Source organism: Girardinichthys multiradiatus, chromosome 6, assembly GCF_021462225.1.
Source record: "Girardinichthys multiradiatus isolate DD_20200921_A chromosome 6, DD_fGirMul_XY1, whole genome shotgun sequence".
NCBI lineage: Eukaryota > Metazoa > Chordata > Actinopteri > Cyprinodontiformes > Goodeidae > Girardinichthys > Girardinichthys multiradiatus.
The window spans coordinates 46520975-46546992 of record NC_061799.1 but is presented as its reverse complement, the minus strand read 5'-3'; the positions used below and the strand labels follow the sequence as shown (position 1 = coordinate 46546992).

At 45.0% G+C, this 26018-nt stretch overlaps 1 protein-coding gene across 2 annotated transcripts; it reads left to right on the top strand.

Moving 5' to 3' along the window:
- Positions 1-14583: 14583 nt before the first annotated feature.
- LOC124869317 (armadillo repeat-containing protein 1-like) lies at positions 14584-25648 on the top strand. 2 transcript variants are annotated; one of them, XM_047367121.1, is made up of 8 exons: positions 14584-14787; positions 16823-16992; positions 17147-17346; positions 18327-18418; positions 22272-22467; positions 22541-22657; positions 22816-22890; positions 24581-25648. In XM_047367121.1, exons 3-8 carry the CDS (start codon positions 17185-17187, stop codon positions 24770-24772), a joined length of 834 nt encoding a protein of 277 aa, XP_047223077.1. In that variant the 5' UTR covers positions 14584-14787; positions 16823-16992; positions 17147-17184; the 3' UTR covers positions 24773-25648. The 2 variants fall into 2 exon arrangements, with proteins under 2 accessions (XP_047223077.1, XP_047223076.1); XM_047367120.1 differs by lacking the exon at positions 16823-16992.
- Positions 25649-26018: the final 370 nt, after the last annotated feature.

The window sequence follows — 26018 nt, the reverse complement described above, 5'->3', positions numbered from 1 at the left end:
AGAAAAAGCAGGTTACTGGAATCACATCAAATCTTACATCATACATTTTACCCCTCAGCTAACCAACATTAGCACTAGATATCTTCAGTGTGGACTTGTTTAAGTCCAGCTCACTCGTGTGTAGATGTATGACCAGCAGCCCTACTGCAGAACTATAAGCTTCAGAGCCTCAGAGGGGGCTTGCCTCCACGTCTCAAAATATCCTCAGTCTGTGTCTGCAGTTCCTGACCCAAACCAAGTACAGCCTAGAATGGAACCTGCTTTTGCCCAGAAATATCAAACAGTTTTTCTGAAGCTCCATGACTGTATTAAACTCCTTCCCCGTGGACTTCAACCACCACGGAAGCTGCAAGACTTCCAGCACCTGAACTGGCAAAAGGAATATTGTCTCTGGTTTCTGGATTCTGGAAAACTTTCTCTAAAAGGGTTATTTGCTTCTATGTTCAGTCTAAGGAAGGATGGATAGATTGCAGCATTTAAGATGGATTCAAGGAACCTTAGAACCATTTCAGACTGCTGGAGATGCGACCCTGCAGGGTCACATGCGACCATCAGCTCAGAATATCTGACTGCAGCTGCAACTCCAACCAGAACCCTGCTGGACCGGACTGAACAATAAGTCAGAGATGAAGACATGGATAAAAATTCCCATTTCTCACATGGGAAAAATTTTATCAATCCTAACTGAGGAACAGGAAATTTGTTCTGACTTAATGTGAGAAGCTGAGGAACACCACATCATCAAAATCCACTCAAACATCTCCACCCGAGTGGAGCTTTTCTTCATGAGGAGGAGTCACCATGAGGAGCTCCATCTCCTGCTTCTGTACAAGCTTTTCCTCATCCTGACTGATGTGGACTACCTGCTGGTCTTCTTTCACCTGTGGAGCTTCTGGTTTCTCCTCATTCTCCTTCAACTGCAGAGGTTCTGGTTCCTCCTGGTCCTCCTTCATTTGTGGAGCTTCTGGTTCCTCCTGGTCCTCATTAATCTGTTGCAGTTCGCGTTCCTCCTCTTCCTCCTCCCTTTCCTTTTTTATCTGTGCAATCTCTGTTTCCTCCAGGTCATCGTTCATCTGTGGAGGTTCTGGTTCCTGGTACTCCATCTGTAGATGTTCTGCGTCATTCTGTTCCTCTCCTGGTCATTCAGAACCTCCTGCTCATAACCCCGTAGCCATTGAGGTTCTGCAGAGACAGAGAGACAAACTGAGACATGCGAGTGGAGGACATCTGCTCTGTGCTCCAACTTTGAGGAACATTTGATGATTAAAACAAGCATAATTTTTTATGAAGTCAAGTTTAGATGATGAGATGTTGACTGAGGATAGAACCAAAGGGAGAAGAAGTGACCATTCCAGTCCAGAAGTCAAAGCTGAGAGTGGATCAGTCATCAGAGAAACTCAAATAAGACTAATTTACATGAAAAACGTTGAAAAAAGAACTGTAATCTAAATAATATTTAAGGCGTTACAATTATTAATAAAGGGGCACGGTGGTGGCGGTGCAGGGGTAATACGCGCGACCCAAATTCAGAGGCTTCATACCTCGACGGAGCCTGAAGCGGATTCGAATCCCAGCCCAGGCGACCTTTGCTGCAGGTCTCTCCCCTCTCTCCACCCCTGTCCTGTCAGATTACTGTCTGACTGGAGAGAACGGCGTCCATTCTTGTGTGTCTTTACTTTGGGTGTGGGGATGTTTGCATGTGTACGCATTAGATTGGGAAATTGTGACTGTGTGCACATGTTTTTCTGTCAGGTTGGTTCTTGGGCTGCTCCTTCTCCTGGATCATCTTGGGCCCCCCTTCAGATGTGGAGCCTTGTTCCCCTCCGTCACACTCCCTGCCAGTGGCTGGTGTATCTGCCCGTCGGAGCGTTGGTGGTTCTCGGTGTCCAGGGCTAGGTGGTCAGGTGTGTGCTGTCCCGGTGGCTGCTTGGCAGGGCCTGGCCCCCCTGGCTCTGTTGGGCCTCTGCTGGGTCTCGGGTCTCTGGGTCCCTGGCTGGATTTGCTCCGGTGTAGCTGGCTGCTGGCGGGGCTGCAGCTCCCTGGGACTTCTGCACTGTAGCTGCTGGGTGGTTCCCCCGGAGCTCTTCTCTGCTCTTCTCTGGGGGTGGTGCAGTAGTCCCGGTGGTGGTCCTCCTGGGGTTCCTGGGCTCTGGGGGGGCCTTTGGATGTCTGTGGCTCCGATCTGCTCTGTGTCCACCTCGGGTCCAGCGGGGCAGGTCTGTGGCTCCTCACACTCACCATTCCATATTTTTTTTGAGAAACCTTGTATACACAAGCGCGCTCACAGTCAGACCCACAGGCGTTTAGATTCAGGTGTTAACAGATATCAAATGTTTTATATTGAGCCGCATTTACCACCAAATTCATCTTATTAGTACCCTGCATGTTTTGGTAACGTTGTTATTATATATGTTTCTCCAGGTGTAGAAGCAATCTTCTAGTATCTTGTAATCTCTTCATCCTTCCTTCTCTCTTCTATTCTTTTCTCCATCTCTCCTTTTTCCTTTTTGCCCCACCTCTCTCTCTTTCCTGCTTTTTCCCTTTTCGTTTCTGTCTCCATGTCCATTGAAATTGAAATAATCCCAAAGCAGTTTCTTATAACATTTTTTTATAAATGTCGAGCAGAGTGTCGTAGCGTTAGCCGTAATGCTCCACGTAAATCTGTTGGGCTTCTTCTTGGCACGCCGACAACAGTTCTGAGCTGGTCTGCCGGACAGGACCCGGTTAAAAAAAAGCTTACTGTCAAACAAAATGAGAAAAATTAAAGCTGCAAAAAAACATGAATAAAATCAAAACAAAACGGGCAAAAATGTTGCTTTAGTGAATAAAACAGAAGAAACAATAAATAATTAGTGAAGTTCACCTGAAGGTTGGCCCTACATGGAGTTTCCAGGTTCTCCTGGCTCGGTGGCAGAGCGGGTGCACCACATAAGGAGGCTTTCAGAACCTGGTCCAGCTTGCCCGGGTATGACTCCCAGCCTAGTGTCTGCATGAACCTCCCTGCTGGGTTGCTGGGAAATAAAAGTTAGTGGTACCAAAAAAAAAGTGAAAGCATTGTGTCCTCAAAGTTGGTACCATAAGCCCAGTTTATCATGCTCCAATCAGCTGATCAGTCCTCAGGATGCAGCAACCCACATGGATCCCAGAATTTCCTCTGATACTCCAACACTCCTCCGTTCCTGGTTCATCCTGGAGCTGCGGGTCTTCAGAGCCCCTAATGCAGGTGGCCACAGTGGGACCAACCTTCAGACCCGGAGAACAAAAGTTCTGTTCTATTGATATTAATGTTGATCAAATTAAAACAAGCTGACAGGCAGGAATATATAATATAATAATAATAGAAATGATTTAATTCTTTATCATTTATAAAAGTTCAGTTTTTGATGGGTTTTCATGTGGAGACACATGAGAACCCATCTGGAACCCAGATATCTGACACTGGGTTCTTTGTGTTGGTCGGACCAGTGAGGGCACTGCAGAACTCCATCTGGATCAGGAACCACAAGTTAAAAGCCTCATCCTCATCAATCTTCATACACTGTAGAGCCTTCTGCAAAACCTATCATCAGGTTTTGCAATGTGTGGATTTATCTGATCCTGTTTGGATCATTTGGACCCAGTGTGGATCAGAACACACTGGGTCCAAATAAATCTATGCAGCTGCTTGCTGTACAATCAGCCAGCACCTGAATAACATTTCAGATAAATCACTAAAAGGTCCAAACTTAATGTGAAGTTCTGCTGATGATAGGTTCTGGTTGAACTTTAGTTCTGGTCAAGCAACTGACCTGTAGCAGGCAGATTTGCAGAACCTCATGTCTTCATTCAGAGCATCCTGATGGTACTCACTCATCGTCAGTAACTTCAATGAATGCAGCTGGTTCCTGTTGGATCCATCAGCCCTCAGGCTCTCCACCTCCTGCTTCAGAACCACTTGCCGTACAGCATCACTGATCTGGACTTCCACCCACTCCTCTTTGATCTGTGTAGGTTCTGGTTCCTCTTGGTCCACACTGCAGGTCTTCGCCTGGTCAGCCAGAACCTCCTCCTGAGGAACATTCTTCTGTGGGAGTTCTGGAAGGACAAGGAGACTAAATGAGACCAAAACAGTGACAGAAAACAAAGATCCAAACTGGATGTTCTGGTTTAACCAGACCCAACAGCAGAGCTCTACAGTCAGTCCTGGTGCTGCTTCCAGAGCTGGAGTCGTCTTTTCGTACCAGAACTTTCTGCTGATATAGACGGACCAAAGGTTTTGGGTCCAGGAAGCAGTGTCCCATCCACATGAGCTTCTGTCTGTTTCAGTGAGTCACAGATAGGAGGAGAAACAGAACCACTATGAGCTGCAGCCGTGTCAGGACCTTTGTCTGCTTCAGAACTTCTGCTCCAATTTACAGACTGTGGATCACCAACAGCACCTGTCCAAACTCCTGAAGAGGTCCAAAGAACCAACTCTGGGCAGGGAAAGAATTCTGCATATTTGGGTTCTTTCTTTTAAAAAAGAAGCATTTTATATTCATTCATTCATCTTCGGTACCGCTTCTTCCATAATGGGTTGCGGGGGAGCTGGTGCCGATCTCCAGCAGTCTACGGGCGGGAGGCGGGGTCACCCTGGACAGGTCACCAGTCCATTGCAGGGCAACAGAGAGACACAAAGGACAAACAACCACTCATTCACACCTAAGGGCAATTTAGAGAGACCAGTTACCTAACAGTCACGTCTTTGACCTGTGGGAGGAAGCCAGAGTACCCGGTGAGAACCCAAGCATGCACAGGGAGAACATGCAAACTCCAAGCAAGAAAGACCCCAGGCTGGGAGTTGAACCTTCTTGCTGCAAGGCAACAGTGTTACCAACTGCGTGCTTCCAGCTGCGTCACCGTGCAAACAAACCTTTAAGCTTCCACAATTCTTAACCACCCAGAAGGCTGTCATCATTTTCCCTGAGTTTTATGAACTCCTCTGACTCTATTAAACATTTATTTAAAACAATCAAAACAATTCAATGAGGCTTATTGAACATAAGATCTTTCTCTTCAAAGAATTTGTTAGTTAATGGATGACTAAATTCAGACAAATTCAAAGGCTGGACTATTGTAATTCTTTACTATCAGGATGTCCACAAAATGCAGTTAAAAGCCTTCAGCTGATTCAAAATGCTGCAGCAAGAGTTCTGATGAAAATTAAAAAGAGAGATCATATTTCTCCTATTTTAGCTTCCCTTCATTGGCTCCCTGTTAAATCCAGAATAGAATTTAAAATTCTCCTCCTCACATATAAAGCCCTTAATGATCTAGCTCCATCATACATCAGAGATCTGATTGGTCCATATGTTCCTAACAGAGCACTTTGTTCTCAGACTGCAGGTTTACTGGTGGTTCCTAGAGTCTCTAGAAGTACAGGGGTTGGACAATGAAACTGAAACACCTGGTTTTAGACCACAATAATTTATTAGTATGGTGTAGGGCCTCCTTTTGCGGCCAATGGGAGGACATGGGAGATGTTCAACTTCACTTTCATGTTCATCAAACCAATCTTTCACCAGTCTTGCTGTGTGTATTGGTGCATTGTCATCCTGATACAGGGCACCGCCTTCAGGATACAATGTTTGAACCATTGGATGCACATGGTCCTCAAGAATGGTTCAGTAGTCCTTGGCAGTGACGCGCCCATCTAGCACAAGTATTGGGCCAAGGGAATGCCATGATATGGCAGCCCAAACCATCACTGATCCACCCCCATGCTTCACTCTGGGCATGCAACAGTCTGGGTGGTACGCTTCTTTGGGGCTTCTCCACACCGTAACTCTCCTGGATGTGGGGAAAACAGTAAAGGTGGACTCATCAGAGAACAATACATGTTTCACATTGTCCACAGCCCAAGATTTGCGCTCCTTGCTCCATTGAAACCGACGTTTGGCATTGGCATGAGTGACCAAAGGTTTGGCTATAGCAGCCCGGCCGTGTATATTGACCCTGTGGAGCTCCTGACGGACAGTTCTGGAGGAAACAGGAGAGTTGAGGTGCACATTTAATTCTGCCGTGATTTGGGCAGCCGTGGTTTTATGTTTTTTGGATACAATCCAGGTTAGCACCAGAACATCCCTTTCAGACAGCTTCCTCTTGAGTCCACAGTTAATCCTGTTGGATGTGGTTCATCCTTCTTGGTGGTATGCTGACATTACCTTGGATACCGTGGCTCTTGATACATCACAAAGACTTGCTGTCTTGGTCACAGATGCACCAGCAAGACATGCACCAACAATTTGTCCTCTTTTGAACTCTGGTATGTCACCCATAATGTTGTGTGCATTTCAATATTTTGAGCAAAACTGTGCTCTTACCCTGCTAATTGAACCTTCACACTCTGCTCTTACTGGTGCAATGTGCAATCAATGAAGACTGGCTACCAGGCTGGTCCAATTTAGCCATGAAACCTCCCACACTAAAATGACAGGTGTTTCAGTTTTATTGTCCAACCTCTGTATATAAATAAAACTGAACTGAATTTATTTTCACTTTATAAAATTTGCTTTGGTGATTATTTTTGTCAAACCATCAGAACATAAAAGGAAAATACTTTATAATAAAGTAATTTAGTTAAAAACTGCTTCATCCCCCAGATTTAAATATAACTGTGTCCTTCACCAGGTTGTCCTGCCTCCCAGGCGCATAGTAAGACCTGGGCTTCTCGGGCTTCCGCCCCAGATGTTTTCTGAAGAGCCCCAGACTTCATGATAGAAGAAATTTAGAAGTATTAAAATGATGCGGCCACAAAATGGTATTGGACTTCACATTTTTATCTAAAAATAATCAATTTTTTCAATTGTATTACATATAATCACCCAGCAAGACATGAGGTGGAGGTTCACTCTAATGAGCATCTTCAGGGTCATGATGAGGAACTTTCACCTGAGCTACAGGTGAAGTTAAATGATCTGTGATAGAAAACAGCAGCAACCTTCTCTGTGAGCTTCTAGCTGGATTTACATCATAATGTGAAAATATCTGGTCCTTAACTTCAGTCACAATAAAATCATTTAATCCTAACGTATCTGAACACATTTAAAGGTCCTTCAGATCAACACATTGATCTCATGGCTGCAGCCGGTCTTATAGTCCAGTTCTACATGTAGACAGAACCAGGTGTTGCTCAATAAACCAGGAAAATATCTCCTGGTTCCAGTAAGACGTAGTAGAAAGTAAACCTCCATCTTCTCTTTCATATCTTCTGCTGATTCTAAACATGCAGCTCTGGGTTTAAAGATGCAGAATAATTAAGAAATAAATCATAGTTCATCACAGATGGACCATTAATTAGTTAACTATTTTATTTTTCTGAATTACACATGAAATATTATATAAACTAATTAAACAAGGATAGAGTTTTACTGAAGGTGAGACATACATACCATATGTATCCTGTTATTAATAACTGTAATATTAGTCCTGATAAGGTCCAGGATGAGGCTCTATGCTATATTTTAAACACCACAACTTAACATCCTTTCCTCTCAAAGTGTTTAATAGTAAGAACTGAAAAATGTTTCTTTTATTATTTTTGGCAGGACAAATTTCTTCAGAAGTGGAATAAAGTGCTGAAAAGATGGCGATAAAAGAGAACAGGTTCATAAAAGAAGGAACAATTTTAATAAAATGTTTCAAAAGCTCTTGGCATAATAAAATAAATAAATGTGTTTTAGGATTTTACCATTTGACTAAATCAACTTTATACCACTTTCCTTTTTTGTAATATAAGAATAAAGACAACGGAGCCTCAGGAGTGAAACACTTTGATGAGAATAAAGTTTAAAAAGATCATTTATGTAAATGAGAAAAGAAGCACATTTATCTGGTCCATAGTAAATATCTCTGAGTTTAAGAAAAACTTTTGTCAACAAAAATTCAGCTTAAGTTCTTTTCTAAATACCTCAAAATGTGTCATTATTTGCTTCAGTAAAATGGTTTTTCATGAGTCCTAAACTCTGTTTCTCCTTGTCCTTCATTCAGCTTCTAACAAAAATAAAAAGTTAAATTATTGCAAACCTTTTTTGTTTGATTCACAATAATTTACATTCAGTCTAAAACCAGCAGACAGAGAACTGGTACAATATGTCCTATATTATTTTAATTTTAAATCACTTATAAACTGTCTTATTTAAATTTAAATATTTGGGGTTTGGGCTAAAGCCCCCAATGTTTTGAGACCCTAAAAACGTCCCTGCTGCCTCCCCATATGTATCCCTGTTATGCTCTCAGTTATTAGCCGACTAGAATAAAAACTAAACTGAAATAAAATCCCAGTTTAATCCCAACTGGCTGATTATACAAGCTTTAGAGAATCTAAAAGGGTTATCTTTAATGTTCCAGGCTTCCCTTAAATGTAAAAAATGTGAACTGCTTGCTGTGAAAAGTGTGAATTAACCTTCTGCAGGTTTGCTTTGTGACAGTTTGGTTCTTTATTTTAAAGATCAAATCATTTTGGGTTTACAGAACACAGAATTGGGAGAGGAATATTCCTTTGCTATCTTATTTCACTTTTAGTCCAATTTCACTTTCATTAATACAACGAGCTAAAACTCTCTATTGTTTTCGGGAATCCCTGAAATAAGTTTGAGTAACGTTTCATTAAAAAAATGGATCAGACCTCCATCAGAGTCTCCTCTTCAGGACACGTTAAGATGTTTTACAGCAGGCCCAAACTGGTTCTGATAGAGCCACACAGCAGACGTGAGGTCATTTAAACCCGAAACGTTTTTTAATCAGGCACCGCTGCCGGCACCTGACAGCAGACAATCTGGGACCAGTGCATGCACAACACAGCACAGTTAGTAGCACTGTTGCCTTGCCGCAAGAAGGTTCGACTCCCGGCTGGGAGTCTTTCTGCATAGGGTTTGCATGTTCTCCCCGTGCATGCGTGGATTCTCTCCAGATACTCTGGCTTCCTCCCACAGTCCACAGACATGACTGTTGCGATGGACTGGCGACCTGTCCGGGGTGACCTCGTCTCCCGCCCGTAGACGGCTGGAGATAGACACCAGCTCCCCCACGACCCAACATGGAATCACAGCATTTTGCTGTGATGAGTTTACAACGTTTCAACACTTTTTACGGCAATAGCCGAAAAGGCCAGTCGGTTTTGAATCGAAAACCGCATTCAGTTTAATTAACCTTCTGCTGATGTTTTTAGCTCCTGGAGGACAGAACCAGACTGCAGGTTCTAATATTATTATTACATAAGCAGGTTTCATTGTTTTTGCTGTTTTTGTTTCTGAGCCGCTAGATAATTATATTATATATATTCAGATAATTATATGGCTGAGAAGGTGCAATGATCTTTGACCTGTAGGAGGGCGGGGTGTGAAGTGCATCAACAGCATTTAAAGAGACGGCACCAAAACGAGCTGCTCTCAGACGCTCCTCAGAACACGTAAAAGAGGAGCTACAAGAACAAGGAGTTCAGACCAAAGCGTTGAGGTTCACTTCATGTAGACCACAGCTGGATGGTTTAAGGTGAATGATTTAAAAGCAGCAGATGTCCCCTTTAACCCTCACTGTCGCATGGTTCGCTAACCCTACCAAACATGAGATAAGTTTCAAGTACAGTAGTATCTCCAGCAGTCTACAGGTGAGAGGTGTGGTACACCCTGGACCAGTCGCCAGTCCATCACGGGGCAACACAGGACAAATGACCAAGCACACACCCGTTCACACCTAAGGGCAATTTAGAGACCAATTAACAGTCGTGACTGTGGGAGGAAGCACCCCCTCCATGGCAGAAAGAGTCAAACCAAGGAGCTTCTTGCTGCTAGGCAACAGTGCTACCAACTGTCCCACCGTGCAGCCCAAGAACAAACATTCAAAGTAAAATAAACACGCAACGTAGCACATCATGTCCTCCAACAGTGATTCTGGACCACCGCCACAGCTTTCGGTTTGAGCTGCTCCTGCCATTTTAGAACTTTTTGGAGCTTTTTTCTTCACTACCTCGGTGAACAGGTTGTCATGCCTCTGACATGACCGCTCACATGGCCAATCAGTAAACAGCCATCGGTTCACGTCACATTTCGGCCCTGCTGACGGGCAGGTACCAAGAAAGCCCTTACCCAGTGGTGGGAGCCGGGGGCCACATGGGGCCATTACAAACCTTGGGGTGGAACAGCAAAATCAAGACCAATGACTGAAAAATACTGTGATGTTGTGCTATTATTATTAAGATCATAAACCATTTGTCTTTTGTATTCACAGATTTATATTTAAGACTGACTTGAAATGATTTAAAGTTTAACAGCCGCACAGGGAAGCGGATGTTATTCCGGGGGGGGGTTTACAACACCTTAAAGACCATGAACAGACAAAAGCTCACGCAGAATCAAATCCAAAGTGGCATTAGCTGCAGAAAACAATACAAACAAAGACGCCGATTGACCAAACCAACCAGAACCTCATGCAAATAGAAACTGAACACAAGAAAGGTGTCATTCACCGAGTGATAGCTTTAGTTTGTCATCTTGCTGAATGAAACCAAGCCCTAAAGGAGTCTTCTGATGTATTTTTTGACTTTCACAATAGCTATTTCCTGTCATTAGTTGAACTAATGGGTCAGTTTGATTCTGTTATGAACCAAAAGTTCATTATTCCACTAAGTCCACTGATTCAAAATGAAATAATAGGCTTAGTAGAGAAACAAATACTGGAAAAAATCATGTCAGATGCCAGACAGAAACTCTATAGGCTTCAGCAACATTTCTGACTGTCGTAGTCAATCCTACAACAACAGCAGCAACATGATGGGTCAAAAACAAGGTGTTACAAATCAACAACAAAGCTTGTTTTGTCCCCTCCACCAGCTATACTCTTACTCTAGTTTTGGCAAATGCTGCAAAATAATTTTATAATCTATTTAGTTCATCTGTACACAGGTGGGCAATTTTAAAGCAGCATGTAACACTACTTACCTTTAAAATTGCTGTCAACCACAAGAGGGGAGGCCCGGATAGACAGTGTGAAGCTGTTCAAGGTGAGGCATGTCAGCCCTGCAGACCTTTGCTGTAGAAAAAAAGAACTGTGAAGCCTTGTCCACTGCCAAAAATCTACACAATGAACTAAAGTTCTGGCGTTTCACTCTGATTTGGTCGGTTTGGTACCAATCAATCACATGAGCAAACTTCTGTAACGTCCAAATGTCTCTTTGGAAACACTTAGGAGAGCGGCAGAAGGTGTAAGAGCCTACCTCAAGCATTTTAAGGACAGTGATCTGTCTTCCTGTCAGACAGATGCTGTGGACAGTAGAAGCTAGATATGGAGAAAAAGCTTCCTGAGTCAGTAGAACAAAAAACTGCGCAGCATCCAGATGAGGCATTCAGAAGGGAAGTCTTTCTCCCTTTATTGGATGCAGCCCTCAGAAGTCTCAATCACCATTTCACAAAAACAGAAGATGTGTTGCATTATAAAGTTGTCTTCTCTGCAGACAACATGAGACAAACAATGAAGGAGGAAAACCTGCAGGAGATGAGCAGAACCTTTAAAAACACTTCATAGCATTGAAGCAGAAGGTCAGTTCAACCATCCACACCATTCCTGACCATGTTTCCACCTGTCCACAAGACATGTTAAATTCCAGATACAGTGAGCAGCTTCTAGATTTATACAGAAATCTCAGCATAGCTCGGTGTCTCCTCCTTACACTTCCAGTCACAGTTGCATCAGGAGAAAGACGTTCTCAGCTAATTAAATCATATCTGAGATCATCTTCCACTTCCACCTCTTCCCACAGGCAATAAAGAGTTATTTTTGCTGATGGAGCAAAGTTGTCTCTGTTGTAGGTTGTCCAGTCTTAAAGTTGGTGGTGTTGCAGCACCATCTAAGCCCTTATCCTGGCCCATGTTTAAAGGGTAGAAATGAGGACTTTACAGATAATCTTTAGCCCTTCCTGCTGCAGGTTGCCATGCTCATACTTCGCCATGGTCGTGCATCTCCCTCAGGTGCACCAGTGGAACCAACATGCTGTACAACAGTTCCTACCTGAGCATTTTAACAGTAAATGTCTTAATGACACGTAAAATAGGTATAATGCAAAAATAAAATACAATATCTAAAATGATGGCAGAGAATCATCCATTTAACAAAGGAGGCTCAGAGGACTGGCACTGATTTTAATAGAATGTAATATTCACAGGTCTTCTGACATGGAGGCTCTGGTAGCTATGATTGTCCGCTAACCCAAAATGGATGTTGGACAAAACCAAGGTCAGTCGGGTTAGTTTTAGACATTGTTGGTTATTGTTCTTAATTGTTTCTATGTAGTATAGTCCTAATTTACACCCATTTTTCAATAAAATGGTTCCTGAACAGATACTGGCTATAGTGGTAAATGCTTAGAAAAGTTTGATAATCACAACAACTTATATGAGCAAACGCTGCTCAAAAAGATGAAAGGAAGACTTTTTAATCAGAGTATAGTCGGGTCATTGACCTGGTCAGTTCAGTAGTACAGGGGTTGTTAATCAGTGTCAGCTGTTTTGGTGTTAATGATATTAACAACAGCTGCACTAAAGGGGAACAATGAGGCGACCATAAAACAAGAATGGTTCTGCAGGAACCTCTGAATGTCTCTGACCAAACCATTAGAAACTATATGAGGGTGGCCTGAGAGTCAAACGTCCTCTGGTAGACCCTGTGCTCACTGCCCAGTGCCGTGGAGCTCCACTGGCATTTACCAGAGAACACTGGGTTTGTCACGTTCGGCACTGGCACATGAGCCGTTTCACTCTGGGGTCATGTGACTGGCATGAAAGGGTCTGAAGAAGCTGCAGTGAACGTTATGCTGCCTGCAACATTGTTCAGCTTCATGGGTTTGGTGGGGGGTCAGTGTTGGTCTGGGGAGGCATATCAATGGGGGACGCACAGACCTGTACAGGACAGACAATGACACCCTGACTTCCATTAAGTATCAGGATGAAATCCTTAGACCTGTTGTTAGACCCTTTGCTGCTGCAGTGAGTCCTGGGCTCTTCCTGGTGCATGATAATACTTGGCCTCATGTGGCAGGAGTATGCAGACAGTTCCTGGAGGATGAAGGAACTCTTACCACTGACTGGCCTCCATGTTCCCCTGACCTAAAACCAATAGAACATCTCTGGGACATCAAGTTTAGGTCCATTCGACACCACCGTGTTGCACTTCAGACTGTCCAGAAACTCAGTGATAACCTGGTCAGGATCTGGGAGGAGATACCTCAGGACACCATCCGTCATCTCATGAGGAGCATTTGAGGGCCATACAAACTACTGAGGACCATGTTGAGTTGCTATGATGACATTTTAGCAAACTAGACCAGCCTTCTGCATCTGTTCTTCAGTTATAATGTCTCAGTGACTTCAGATGAAGCCCTCTGTAGGTTGATAATTTTCATTTACATTGAATGGTCTGCCATCTTTTTGTTCCTAACATATTACCCATTCCTTATCAGTATTTCTTTTCCAATTGAGACCCAATGTGTTTTCAATGTGTTCCTTAGCTGTGTATTTCCATTTCTTCAAACGTGGTGCTGTAAATGCCACATAATGTGCATAATAATAATAATTGTTGTTCATATAATGATTCTTTTGCAAGACTCTGGTTAACATGTCCTTTGTTTAAAGCAGGATGTAGTTATTATATGTTGTCCCTCTTGCTTGGGGCCCTCATGGTGTCTAGAAATGACTCTACTGACTTAGAAGGGAAGCCAAAGGAAGCACAGTTGGGTTTAAAGTGAGAGCAGACGTTTAGGCTGCTCTAGGTTCTAATGAAGCTGAACTGGGTCTCTGCTGCCTGAACACAGAAACTCAGCAGACAATGAGGACCTTGAAAGGAAATGTTGTTTCTGTTTCTCTGTGGAATATCTACAGGTTCCTCCTTAAAAATAGTGTCAATCTTTTGTTCCCCCCAAACAGCGGCGTTAAATGATGATCTATGTCACCTTCATGTTTCTTAGGATTGGACTGCTCTGATTCTCGACTCCTGAATACGATCTGTGTGAGGAGTTGGTTCTGTATAAATGAACCGAGTTGAGCTGTTTGACTAGTATGTGCTGCCCTCTGCTGGTCCACGGGGGTTCATGCAGCAGAACCAGAATCTGCCTCTGATGATATTCCGAGGTATTTCCGCTGCCGTTGCTGTATGGCAGGCAGTTTTAACATAAAATCCGCTTCGTCTGACTATCTGTAATTACATTCTGTATATCTAAAAATGAGTTTTGACTTGTCACAACTAAATTTAGATCCTGAATGGCAATTTAAGATAGATTCGTCATTCGTCAAGGGCCACACATCCTCAATTAGAATCCAAGATATCTCAGACCTAATTACGACTTGTCAAAATTACATTGTTAAACAAGTAACGGAAAAACATCGGGCGTCAGCACCGCTGGTTCTGCCACTGAGCGGTCCAAACTGTTGCCTGCTGAATGTTCGCTGGCTGTTTTGGGAAAAATGCCACAACGGCCTGCCTTACTTCTACCAACAGCTCCATCCGCTCTGACGTCATCGGGAAGCTGAGGAACAGAGCAGCTCATTGGTAGGCTAGGTCAGAGCGCAGCCAGGCGTCCAATCACAGAGCTGGATGTTGACACGTGGCAGCCCGGCTCGCCTCTCAGCAGGAAGAACCGAAGGCTCGACCTGAGAAAGGGAGATAAACCCAAAAACAAAGAAGTTCCGAGTGAACAGAACCGGGACCGGAACTTAAGGGAGATAATTGTGGGGGACGAGTGCCGGACCTAAGAGCTGGTTCCGGTACCGGTGGTTGTCACAGGTGAGTTAGCAATATTAGCATACAACAGAAGCCAGAACTTGAGAACCGGGACAGTTGATAGTATGATCCGGGTCCGAACCGAACTCTAATGGAACCCACAGACTTCCTGCTCGCCCCAGGCGTTTTAAAAGTTCTGGATGAGTTCTGAAGGAGGGAGTCGGTCTTCATATCACAACACATGTGATTTAACTCGTATCCAAGAATAAATCAGTCTGGTACCAACGAATCACATGCGGTACCACCCATCCCAGTTTGATCCAAGTCAGAGTTAGTCAACTGGTTTCTATCTAAGGAAGTTCTGCTGATTGATCCAGACCTCCTGTGCCGGAGCAAGCATGTGGTCACAGTGGGTAGGAACCTCTAGCGGAACCAGTACCCGACCATCTGCTGCGGCTGACAGGGGTTCTGGGTCAGCTCTCAGTCAGAAACTGCTTCCCTGAACAGAACTTTCAACAGAACCTGCACCTCTAACAGATCCAAACAAAAGCATCACATTAAGAAACAAAATCGCTTGGTAACAAGAGATGAAATTAAACGAAATTATTTTCAGAACATGTTCAAACTGGACCTCTTAGAACCAGACAGGAGCTCTCATTTGTTGCTGAACCAAGCAGGTCCGGATGGGTTTCATGTTGCAGAGCTTTGCTCCTCTGACAGAGAGTGGTGTGATGGTCCAGAGAATGAGATCTGGAGCAGTTCTGGTGGGTCTGGTCCAGTTCCGGATAGACAGTGTGAAGGTGAGGCATGTCAGCCCTGCAGACCTTTGCTGTAGAAAAAAAGAACTGTGAAGCCTTGTCCACTGCCAAAAATCTACACAATGAACTAAAGTTCTGGCGTTTCACTCTGATTTGGTCGGTTTGGTACCAATCAATCACATGAGCAAACTTCTGCAACGTCCAAATGTCTCTTTGGAAACACTTAGGAGAGCGGCAGAAGGTGTAAGAGCCTACCTCAAGCATTTTAAGGACAGTGATCTGTCTTCCTGTCAGACAGATGCTGTGGACAGTAGAAGCTAGATATGGAGAAAAAGCTTCCTGAGTCAGTAGAACAAAAAACTGCGCAGCATCCAGATGAGGCATTCAGAAGGGAAGTCTTTCTCCCTTTATTGGATGCAGCCCTCAGAAGTCTCAATCACCATTTCACAAAAACAGAAGATGTGTTGCATTATAAAGTTGTCTTCTCTGCAGACAACATGAGACAAACAATGAAGGAGGAAAACCTGCAGGAGATGAGCAGAACCTTTAAAAACACTTCATAGCATTGAAGCAGAAGGTCAGTTCAACCATCCACACCATTCCTGACCATGTTTCCACCTGTCCACAAGACATGTTAAATTCCAGATACAGTGAGCAGCTTCTAGATTTATACAGAAATCTCAGCATAGCTCGGTGTCTCCTCCTTACACTTCCAGTCACAGTTGCATCAGTGAGCCCAGACTGAGAGATGAAGGTGAAAACTTCAGAACCAGCAACAGATTCATCTTTAATATTCAGTTTTATTGTGAGATTAGATGGGTCAGGGTTTCCTGCGCATATTTCTCTCCTGGTACCTGTGGTTCAGTTTGTTTCTAGAACAGACACACAGGAACCCAGCAGCACCGGCAGAGTTAAAGGCAGCAGCTCCTGTGTAGGAAGAGATGAAACCTAATGGATAAGCTCTGAGCCGGTGGTTCCAACAATGTGACATCCAACAGTAGAGTTAGTGGCAGCAGGAGAGAGACTGGGCCAAGCACAGAATCATCAGGACAACCAGGAACTCTCTTACCCCAGTTCCAGTTCCTGAACGTGACTTAGAACCGGCGAGTCGTGTTTCCACCAACAAAAAGAGCTTCCAGAGCGTGAACTCTGGTTCAGCTCGGGCTCCGTAGAATACTTGGTTCTTCTGCGTGAACCGTGGCGTCACGGCGGACGGGTCGAAGCCGAAGACAATAGAAGCAACAAGTACGACGGCGAAGACGAAGGACGGAGCGTTTAAATATTATTCATGTCTGTAAAAACACGTGTTGTATAACTCCTAGCTTACATTTCATCTGCAGATGAAAACATCGTCATCCATTGTTCCTGCATTTAATACGGAAAAGGAGTCGCCGTCTTTCTGCATCAGCTCAGGAAGGTCCGCTGTCTCGGTACCACGCTTCCCTCCGGGCCGCCCACTCATCCGTTCCCAAAGCTGGAGGAAACCCGCATCGCAGCTCAAAGTTCAAAGGCACGTGAACCGAACCGGTTCAAGAACCAGAGTTCTTTAGGTGGAAAAACGCTATCTGTGTGTGGTCCAGATGAGTAGATCATGAACCTGGACTCAGGGTTCTGTGGCTGGATCCTGGAACCAGTCTGACCCTGTTCCTCTGTTCCTCCTCCAGGTTTTCCTTTAAATGACTGATTAACTCCACCAGCAGCAATGAGTGCCGAGCCGGATCCGCTGGCCGTGGTGAACCAGCTGAGAGACCTGGCTGCGGACCCCATGAACCGGAGAGCCATAGTCCAGGACCACGGCTGCCTGCCGGGCCTCATTCTGTTCATGGACCACCCCAACCCTCAGGTGGTGTACTCCGCCCTGCTGGTGAGTCCTCCTCTGTCCTGCTGGTTCCAGATCTTAGGACTTAATTCCCTCAGGTTCTCCACAGGAAGCTTGATCTGCAGGAATCTAAATGGATTTTGGTTGGTTCTGTAAAAAGCTACGGTACATCTTTGGGTCAAACAAAAGCTGTACCTGGAGATCAGCCTGGTAACCTGCTTCTGTAAAGCTCCTAATGCTGGTTCTGGTGACTGCCAAAATAGCACATGTTCTTGTTAGGGTCACATTTAAACCAGAACCAGACAGGATGATGTTCTGCGGGTCTGGTAAACCAGAACCAGTCAGGATGGTGTTCTGCCTCTTCCTAAGAGCTGTTAGATAATGACCCGTCTGCTCTGACTCTTATTATTCAGAACCGAACAGAACTGTTCATCCAGATGTTCTGCATCCGCAGCGAGTTGATGGTTTTGGGTTGAAAATGGGTTTTTAAGAATTATAGATGTGAGAAATGAGCCCGGGTGTTTTAGGAGCAGCAGGGTTCCGGTACCAGACTCCTGGCTTCCTGGAAATTTCTTTTAGAAATACACGTTTTGGTTTAAGAGTTTAACTTTGGATTTCCTACATAGAATTTGATGTTCTGACCCATTTCTGTTTTCCACAGAACTCTAAATGCAACAACATAATCTCTTTTCTGATTGGTCTGTGGGATTAGCCACTGTCCAATCAGTTTGAGGCGTAGAGATGAACCGTTGTAGGATGTTAAACCAGAACCTGTCAGGATGGTGTTTGAGGTGTAGAGATGGTGCCGATACTTCACCCACAGCTTCAAATCTGATCAGATGTTCCCAAACTGAACCGGAACCAGGGACGCAGGTCTTCTCTGCAGACAAACAGAACCTGCATTCCTCACTTTCTATTTCAGTCCCTCACAAAGAAGTAGTTGTGCAGAACATTATAGGAACTGGTTTGTATCAGGATGAACTGGTTCTGTTTCCTTTGGTCTCAACTTCTCTGTTTCTCTGCAGGCGATCCGATACCTGGCAGAATGTCGACCCAACAGGGAAAAGCTGAAGGGAGAACTGGGAATGATGCTGAGCCTGCAGAACGTTGTGCAGAAGTGAGTTACGTTCTTCTGGTACTGAAAGAACCCTGATGTCAAAACCACTTATTTCTTCCATGAAGGACAGAAGATTGATGTAGAACTTCAGATGAGTTTAGATGCAGCTGCGGAGATGAATCCTGGATCCAGTCATCTCAAACAGGAGTGGATTTACAGTCCTAGTCAATAAACGAGAATATAACTCCGCCTCTACACCGTCTGCAGGGTCTTCAGGAGTTCATGGGAGTTTGCCCAACTGGTCCACGTGTGTTTAGTAGACCTGCAGAAGGCATTCGACCGTGCCCCTCATGGTGCCCTCTGGGGGACGGTCCAGGGCCCTTTATTAGGGGCCACCCGGTCCCTGTACGAGCGGAGCAGGAGTTTGGTCCGGATTACCGGCACTAAGTCGGACCTGTTCCCAGTGCATGTTGGACTCCGGCAGGGCTGCCCTTTGTCACCGGTCCTGTTCATAACTTTTATGGACAGGATTTCTAGGTGCAGCCAAGGGCCGGAGGGGGTCTGGTTTGGGGACCAGAGGATTTCGTCTCTTCTTTTTGCAGATGACGTGGTCCTGCTGGCCCCCTCTAGCCAAGACCTACAGCATGCGCTGTGGCAGTTCGCAGCCGAGTGTGAAGCGGCTGGGATGAAGATCAGCTCCTCCAAGTCCGAGGCCATGGTACTCGACTGGAAAAGGGGGGCTTGTCCTCTTCAGGTTGGAGGGGAGTTCCTGCCTCAAGTGGAGGAGTTTAAGTATCTCGGGGTCTTGTTCACGAGTGAGGGAAGAATAGAGCGGGAGATCGACAGACGGATCGGTGCGGCTGCCACAGTAATGGGGGCACTGTGCCGGTCCGTTGTGGTGAAGAGAGAGCTGAGCCGAAAAGCAAAGCTCTCGATTTACTGGTCGGTCTACGTTCCTACCCTCACCTATGGCCATGAACTTTGGGTCATGACCGAAAGAACGAGATCCTGGATACAAGCGGCTGAAATGAGCTTCCTCCGTAGGGTGGCCGGGCACTCCCTTAGAGATAGGGTGAGGAGCTCGGAGTAGAGCCGCTGCTCCTCCACATCGAGAGGAGCCAGTTGAGGTGGCTCAGGCATCTATACTGGATGCCTCCTGGACGCCTTCCTCGATTCAATTCAGTTTATTTATATAGCGCCAATTCACAACACGTCATCTCAAGGTTCTTCACAACAGTCAGGTTCATACATTCCAATTAATCGTAACCATTGAACAGTTCAGTCAGATTCAGTTATTTATTCAAATTGGATAAAAAGTTTTTCTATCTAAGGAAACCCAGCAGATTGCATCCAGTCAGAGACTTGCAGCATTCACTCCTCCTGGATGAGCATGTAGAGACAGTGGACAGTCACTGGTGTTGACTTTGCAGCAATCCCTCATACTGAGCATGCATGTAGCGACAGTGGAGAGGAAAGCTCCCTTTTAACAGGAAAAAACCTCCAGCAGAACCAGAACCAGGCTCAGTGTGAGCGGCCATCTGCCACGACCGACTGGAGGTTTGAGAGAACAGAGCAGAGACACAAAGAGAACAAAGAAGCACTGATCCAGGAGTACTTTCTATGGGAAGGAAAAGTAAATGTTAATGGATGTAGCTCCTTTAGTCGTTTCATCTAGAAAGAAAGAACAGATAAACTCTGATCCAGTTTTCAAGGTTAGAGTCTGAAAGAGAGAACATAGAGTTAGTTACAGTAGAAGCTCAGTCAGTAGCCATGTCTAGGAGAGAGAAAGGGTTAAACACTGAAAGACAGGGCTATGTGGATCATCTGTAGAAGGTGAGCATTAAGTTGTTGCCAGCAGAAGCTCGGACGATGCCCCTCTCCAGAAAGGTGTCACAGGTAGACACAGAGTCAGGCCAGGTGTAGCTTCTAGGAAGAGAAAAGAGAGAACAAAGTTAAAAGCTGAAATAACAGCAAATAATACAGAATTGGAGAGTAGTATGAGAATGTAGTGAAGAGGGTGAAAGTGGTCATTATGTCCTCCAGCAGCCTAAGCCTATAGCAGCATAACTACAGAGATAGTTCAGGATAAACTAAGCCGCTCTAACTATAAGCTTTATCAAAAAGGAAAGTTTTAAGCCTTAAAAGTAGACAGTTTGTCTGCCTCACGGACTAAAACTGGGAGCTGGTTCCACAGGAGAGGAGCCTGATAACTAAAGGATCTGCCTCCCATTCTACTTCTAGAGACTCTAGGAACCACCAGTAAACCTGCAGTCTGAGAACAAAGTGCTCTGTTAGGAACATATGGACCAATCAGATCTCTGATGTATGATGGAGCTAGATCATTAAGGGCTTTATATGTGAGGAGGAGAATTTTAAATTCTATTCTGGATTTAACAGGGAACCAATGAAGGGAAGCTAAAATAGGAGAAATATGATCTCTCTTTTTAATTTTCATCAGAACTCTTGCTGCAGCATTTTGAATCAGCTGAAGGCTTTTAACTGCATTTTGTGGACATCCTGATAGTAAAGAATTACAATAGTCCAGCCTTGAAGTAACAAATGCATGGACTAGTTTTTCAGCGTCACTCCTGGACAGGATATTTCTAATTTTGGCAATGTTCTGGAGATGAAAGAAGGAAATCCTAGAAACCTGTTTAATATGGGATTTAAATGACATGTCCTAGTCAAAGATTACACCAAGGTTTTTTACTTTATTATCGGAGGTCAATTTAATGCCATCCAGGTTAAGTGATTGACTAAGCAGTTTCTTTTTTAAAGACTTCGATCCAAAGACGACAACTTCTGTCTTGTCTGAATTTAGAAACAAAAAATTTAAAGTCATCCAAGTTTTTATATCTTCAAGACATGCTTGTAGTCTATCTAACTGGTTGGGTTCATCAGGATTCATGGATAAGTAAAGCTGAGTATCATCAGCGTAACAGTGAAAATTTATCCCATGCTGCCTGATAATTTGACCTATTGGAAGCATATATATAGTAAAGAGAATTGGCCCAAGTACTGAACCCTGTGGTACTCCACAATTAACCCTGGAGTTTAAAGATGATTTATCATTTACATGAACAAACTGGAATCTGTCAGACAGATAAGATTTAAACCAGCCTAGCGCTGTTCCCCTGATCCCTACAGCATATTCCAGCCTTTTTAAGAGAATATTATGGTCGACTGGATCAAATGCAGCACTGAGAGAACCTTCATCCTCAGGACGTGTTCCAGACACGTTCCACCGGGAGGAGGCCCAGGACACGCTGGAGGGACTATGTCTCTCAGCTGGCCTGGGAACGCCTTGGGCTCCACCTGGAGGAGGAGGAGGAGGAGGTGTCTGGGGAGAGGGACATCTGGGTGTCTCTGCTGAGTCTGTAGCCCCCGCGACCCGGTCCAGTAACTCCATCACTGGGTGAAACATATAGATTAATTCCACACATATGACGAGTTTCTGCTTCCAGCCAATGAAAACACAGCATTTAAGATCAGAATATTTCATCACACCATAAAAACATTTAATACAGAAAGATGGGCTTAATGAGAAGTATGTTTAATGCCTGCTGGAAAGTTATTTTCTAAAGGTTCTTTTAATCTGACAAATGGGTCACATCAGAACCAGATTCTTGTGAGCCAGATTTAGTCCTCAGCACCTTAAGAAAAAAACAGATTTCTTTAAAGCAGAAAAAGTTCAGAAGGAGAAGCTTCAGAAGAAACTCCAACCAGTTCTGTCTGTTCCCACTGTTAGACCTTGTTCCTAGCGGGCTCAGATCTAATCTGCATACCTCGATCCGTTCTCATGTTTAACACACTGCATGCACTCATTGTTAGATCATCTGTACTGACCCGGCTCAGTCTAACAGAACTGTATGAGATGAGCCTCAGTGTAGCCTCAGTCTGATCTTTGCTGCAGGTCCACCACTCCAGGAGAGACCAAGCTGCTGGCCTCTGAGATCTACGAGCTCCTGCAGGCGGCCGGTGTTGCTGACGGCTCAGAGGCGGCTGAGTCGGCGCCCGTCGGTGGACGGCGAAAAGCTCAGTTCTTCCTGGGCTCCAGCAACAAGAGAGCCAAGACGGTGATCTTGCAGATCGACGGCCTGGATGACCCGGTGAGTTCCCAAACATTTCCAGAAACACGCAGCGGAACATGCTGCAGGTTTCTGATCCTCTGTCCATCTGCAGGGCCGGCGGAGTCTCTGCGAGGAGACCCTGCTGAAGATCCGAGGGGTCATCAGCTTCACCTTCCAGATGGCCGTGAAGAGGTGCATTGTCCGGATTCGATCCGATCTGAAAGCCGAGGTGAGGCAGGTTGTGTAGCTTCATCATGTTAATCAGAACAAATGGATGTTTTTCCTTAATGAAACTGCAGCATCATCACCGGGATAAATGCAAACTGTATTAAAACATTCCTGGGAAACGTTTTTCCTTCTGATGACGTGTCTTTCCTGGTTTTCCAGGCTCTAGCGTCGGCCATCGCAGCCACGGAGGTCATGACGGCTCAGCAGGTGGTGAAGGCCGAGAACGGAGACGAGGTCAGTTCTCCTGCAGAATGATTTCTTACCTGTCTTCATGTTCAGGGCTGATGAGGTGATTGTAGTGCAGGATTTGAACAGATTTGAACTTCCATTCCACTGGAACATTAGGAAGCTGTGTTGGGACGACTGTTCTGAATTGGTGCTTCATATAAATGAACTGAAGTCCAGCCTCAGAGCCATAATGTTCAGGATCTAAACTGGGAAAAGTTTTCCAGCTGTGATCCAATGCACCTCTGTTCCTGAACGGAGTTCCTCCATGGCGACTCTTCCATGGAAGTAGATTTAGAGATGGAGTCATATTAAGAACCAGCAGGGGGCAGCAGAGCTGAGCTGGTCTGCTCAGCTTGGAAGTTCTCTCCTCTGAAGGTTCTCCTGTGATCTCCAGCTCAGCTCTCAGGATGTCCGTCAGTGATGTCTGGGCCTGCAGAAGAGTGAGTGGGCTCTGAGAAACGGTCTGTGTGGACATGGAGTTCTCCCACCACTCTGAGGTAGAACCTCTGCTTCTTGTGGGCTGGTGACTTTCTAGCTCCTCTGCCAGAACGGAGAATATTTCAAATGTTTTGTTAAATCAACCTGCCATCTTTGACCCTGTTTGACCCAAGGCTGTCCCTCGTTGTCCAATTTAACCAGTTAATTCTGAAAGGCCCAGCAGTTGTCTCCCACTTGTCCAACTCCAGAGTGTCTCCATACTCTAGTATTCTCTAAGGATCGGACCCTTGGAAATAAGAGCAGATATTCGTTCGGAGCCAGAATCACCCAGGAGGAGTTTAACTAAAGCCCTGGAGTGACCCGGGACTCCTCCACATAGATGGCCTTTGGCCTCGACTGGTGCCAGGAGGGATTGAAGAACTTGGACCTGGGGAACCCCTGCAAATAGAGGGCTGACCTCTGACCCTGCGTATCCTCTCCACAGCATCGTTTTCTTTACTATTTGTGAAAAGTTGGGCTTCAGCATTGAGACCTCCAGCAGAAAAGCTGCTTCTTTTAAATTTCCACAGTTGGGATTCACAACATCCTCCCTTGGAAATTTAAGCATCTTATAAAGTTTTTCTCATTCCCACAAAAGGTTCTGACTGGGATTGTTCCCTGTCAGAATGCTGAGCAGATGTCCATGTCCATGTCCTCCAACCAAGATGTCAGAGTGGTCACATGGGGCCTCGTTCCAGGTGATCCTGAAGTTTTCCAGCTCTGTCCGGCTCGGTCTTAAAGCTCTCTGGTTTCCAGGAGCTTTTCCGTCACCCCGTTTGTTCCTGTAACAGGACTGGACCCGCCAGCGTCCACTGGATTCTTCACTTCCAAGTTTTTTGGATTGGGACCAAAAAGACTCAACTGGTGTTTGAGCTGAGCAGAAATGTTTGCTATCCCAGGATGACGCCGGGCCTCCAGCTTGCTGTTGGACCGTTTGTTCTGGTGGGAAAAGGTTCAACATTTAGTTCTGTGTCTGGTTTAACTAGGCCCGTTTACCCGGGCTTACCGTAGCGGTTTGACTCGTTTCTTTCAGCTCCTTGTCTTAAACCTTATCATTTGGGTCATGTGGTTCCGACCGGCTTTACCAGAACCACGTGAACCGGTTTTATGGACTTTCCAAACAACAACAAATCAGGGGACCTGGAACTTTGCCCTGTGGGACTCCAGAATTAGATATTAGGTCCAGCAGTTATCCTGTTTTTTCTGTTTTTGTCTCCAGGTTCTGATCCATTTTCCTGATGACAGTTCTGTGGAGGTGGAACAGAACGCAGATCTGCCAGAGTACCTGCCGGAGGAAGAGAGTCCTTCTCAAGATCCCGACAAGGCAGTTAGCCGGGTCGGATCGGGCCAGGAGGGGACCAGCTGGCTCGGAGCAGCCGCCAACTTCCTTTCCCGCTCCTTCTACTGGTGATCCGACAGTACCACCACCTCAGCCCCCTTCCTCTGTTCAAACCACCTGCTGCCTCTCAGAACCAGAACCAGCTGCCAAATCTCCCAGCTGAGACAGAACAACGCTCCCAGCTGTTGGACTCTAACCAGAGTGTCTTAATAAGCAAGAAAAGTTCTGCAGCAACTGAACAAATGCGTCAGAACAACAAACCCAAAAGTTTTCCTATTTATTCTATATGAGTGATAGAACTGAGTTTGCAGCAGGTTCTGATCCAGAATAACGTGTTGGACTTCAAACTTCTCTGCTGAGTATTTAATCCAAACCGCATGTTCTGATCCGACTCCTAGGAGCTGGCAGCTTTCCGCATGTTGGGAAGTGTTGTCAGTCCTCATCATCCCTCGGATCAGAATCACTTCCAGCTGATGTTAGCAGAGAACTTTGCTGCAGCCTCCTTGTCTCGGATCAGTTCCAGTTTCAGACGCTTTGTTTCTGGAACGTCGTTGTGTTTACACTTTTCCTGACTGAATGCCTTGAAACCAGACTTTGACGGACCAGATGTTACCTGCCGATTGGTTCCCAGACGGGGAGCCAGTTGGATCAAACGGTTCCTGTTGAGCAGAATGAATATTAAATGGGTCAGAAAGTCAGGAACCAATGTAGGAAGCGGTTTTTATCCACGGACACAGCACAGAGAATCCGTTTGTCAGCTTTGATGAGGAAAAATGTTCCAATTAACTTCTTCCTAGATGTACTAAGGTCTCTTAGAAAAATATAAATATTCCCAGTTTTCCCAGAAACAAACAAAAACCTGTGGATTTTTCCCAGAACAAAGAACTGGATCATTTCTTAGTGATGAAGCCCTGATAACAAATAAACATTCCCACAGTTTTTCCTCCATTTTCCAGTGTGTTTTCAGAGCTTTGAATGATTCCTGACGGGATGCTGTTTTTCCCGTTGTGTTTGTGTACCTGCCAGGTGTCCACTCATAGCTCCGCCTCTAACATGCTCTGTCCAATCACATTCCGAGCAAAAACAGCAGCTTGTCGACCCACATATTAAGTTGGTTTGAAAACTGACTAAATGTCCTGTTTGAAATTCCAGTATATCCCGTACACTTTTGCCTTCTTGGCCCATTTTCGGTTCTGGTTCTACAACAAACAGATCTATACCAGCTCAGTTTGACGTCCAGGAACGTTCTGCTGGTTCTTTATGAGATCTGCTCCTCCTGGAAAGATGTTTCTATGGAAGATGATCCATCTGTGTTGTG

Coding starts and splice junctions, on each gene's coding strand:
- LOC124869317 (XM_047367120.1), top strand. CDS start 17,185: ATGAGTGCCGAGCCGGATCCGCTGGCCGTGGTGAACCAGCTGAGAGAC. Junction 17,347..18,326: donor TGGTGTACTCCGCCCTGCTG/GTGAGTCCTCCT, acceptor GTTTCTCTGCAG/GCGATCCGATACCTGGCAGA. Junction 22,891..24,580: donor AGGCCGAGAACGGAGACGAG/GTCAGTTCTCCT, acceptor TTTTGTCTCCAG/GTTCTGATCCATTTTCCTGA.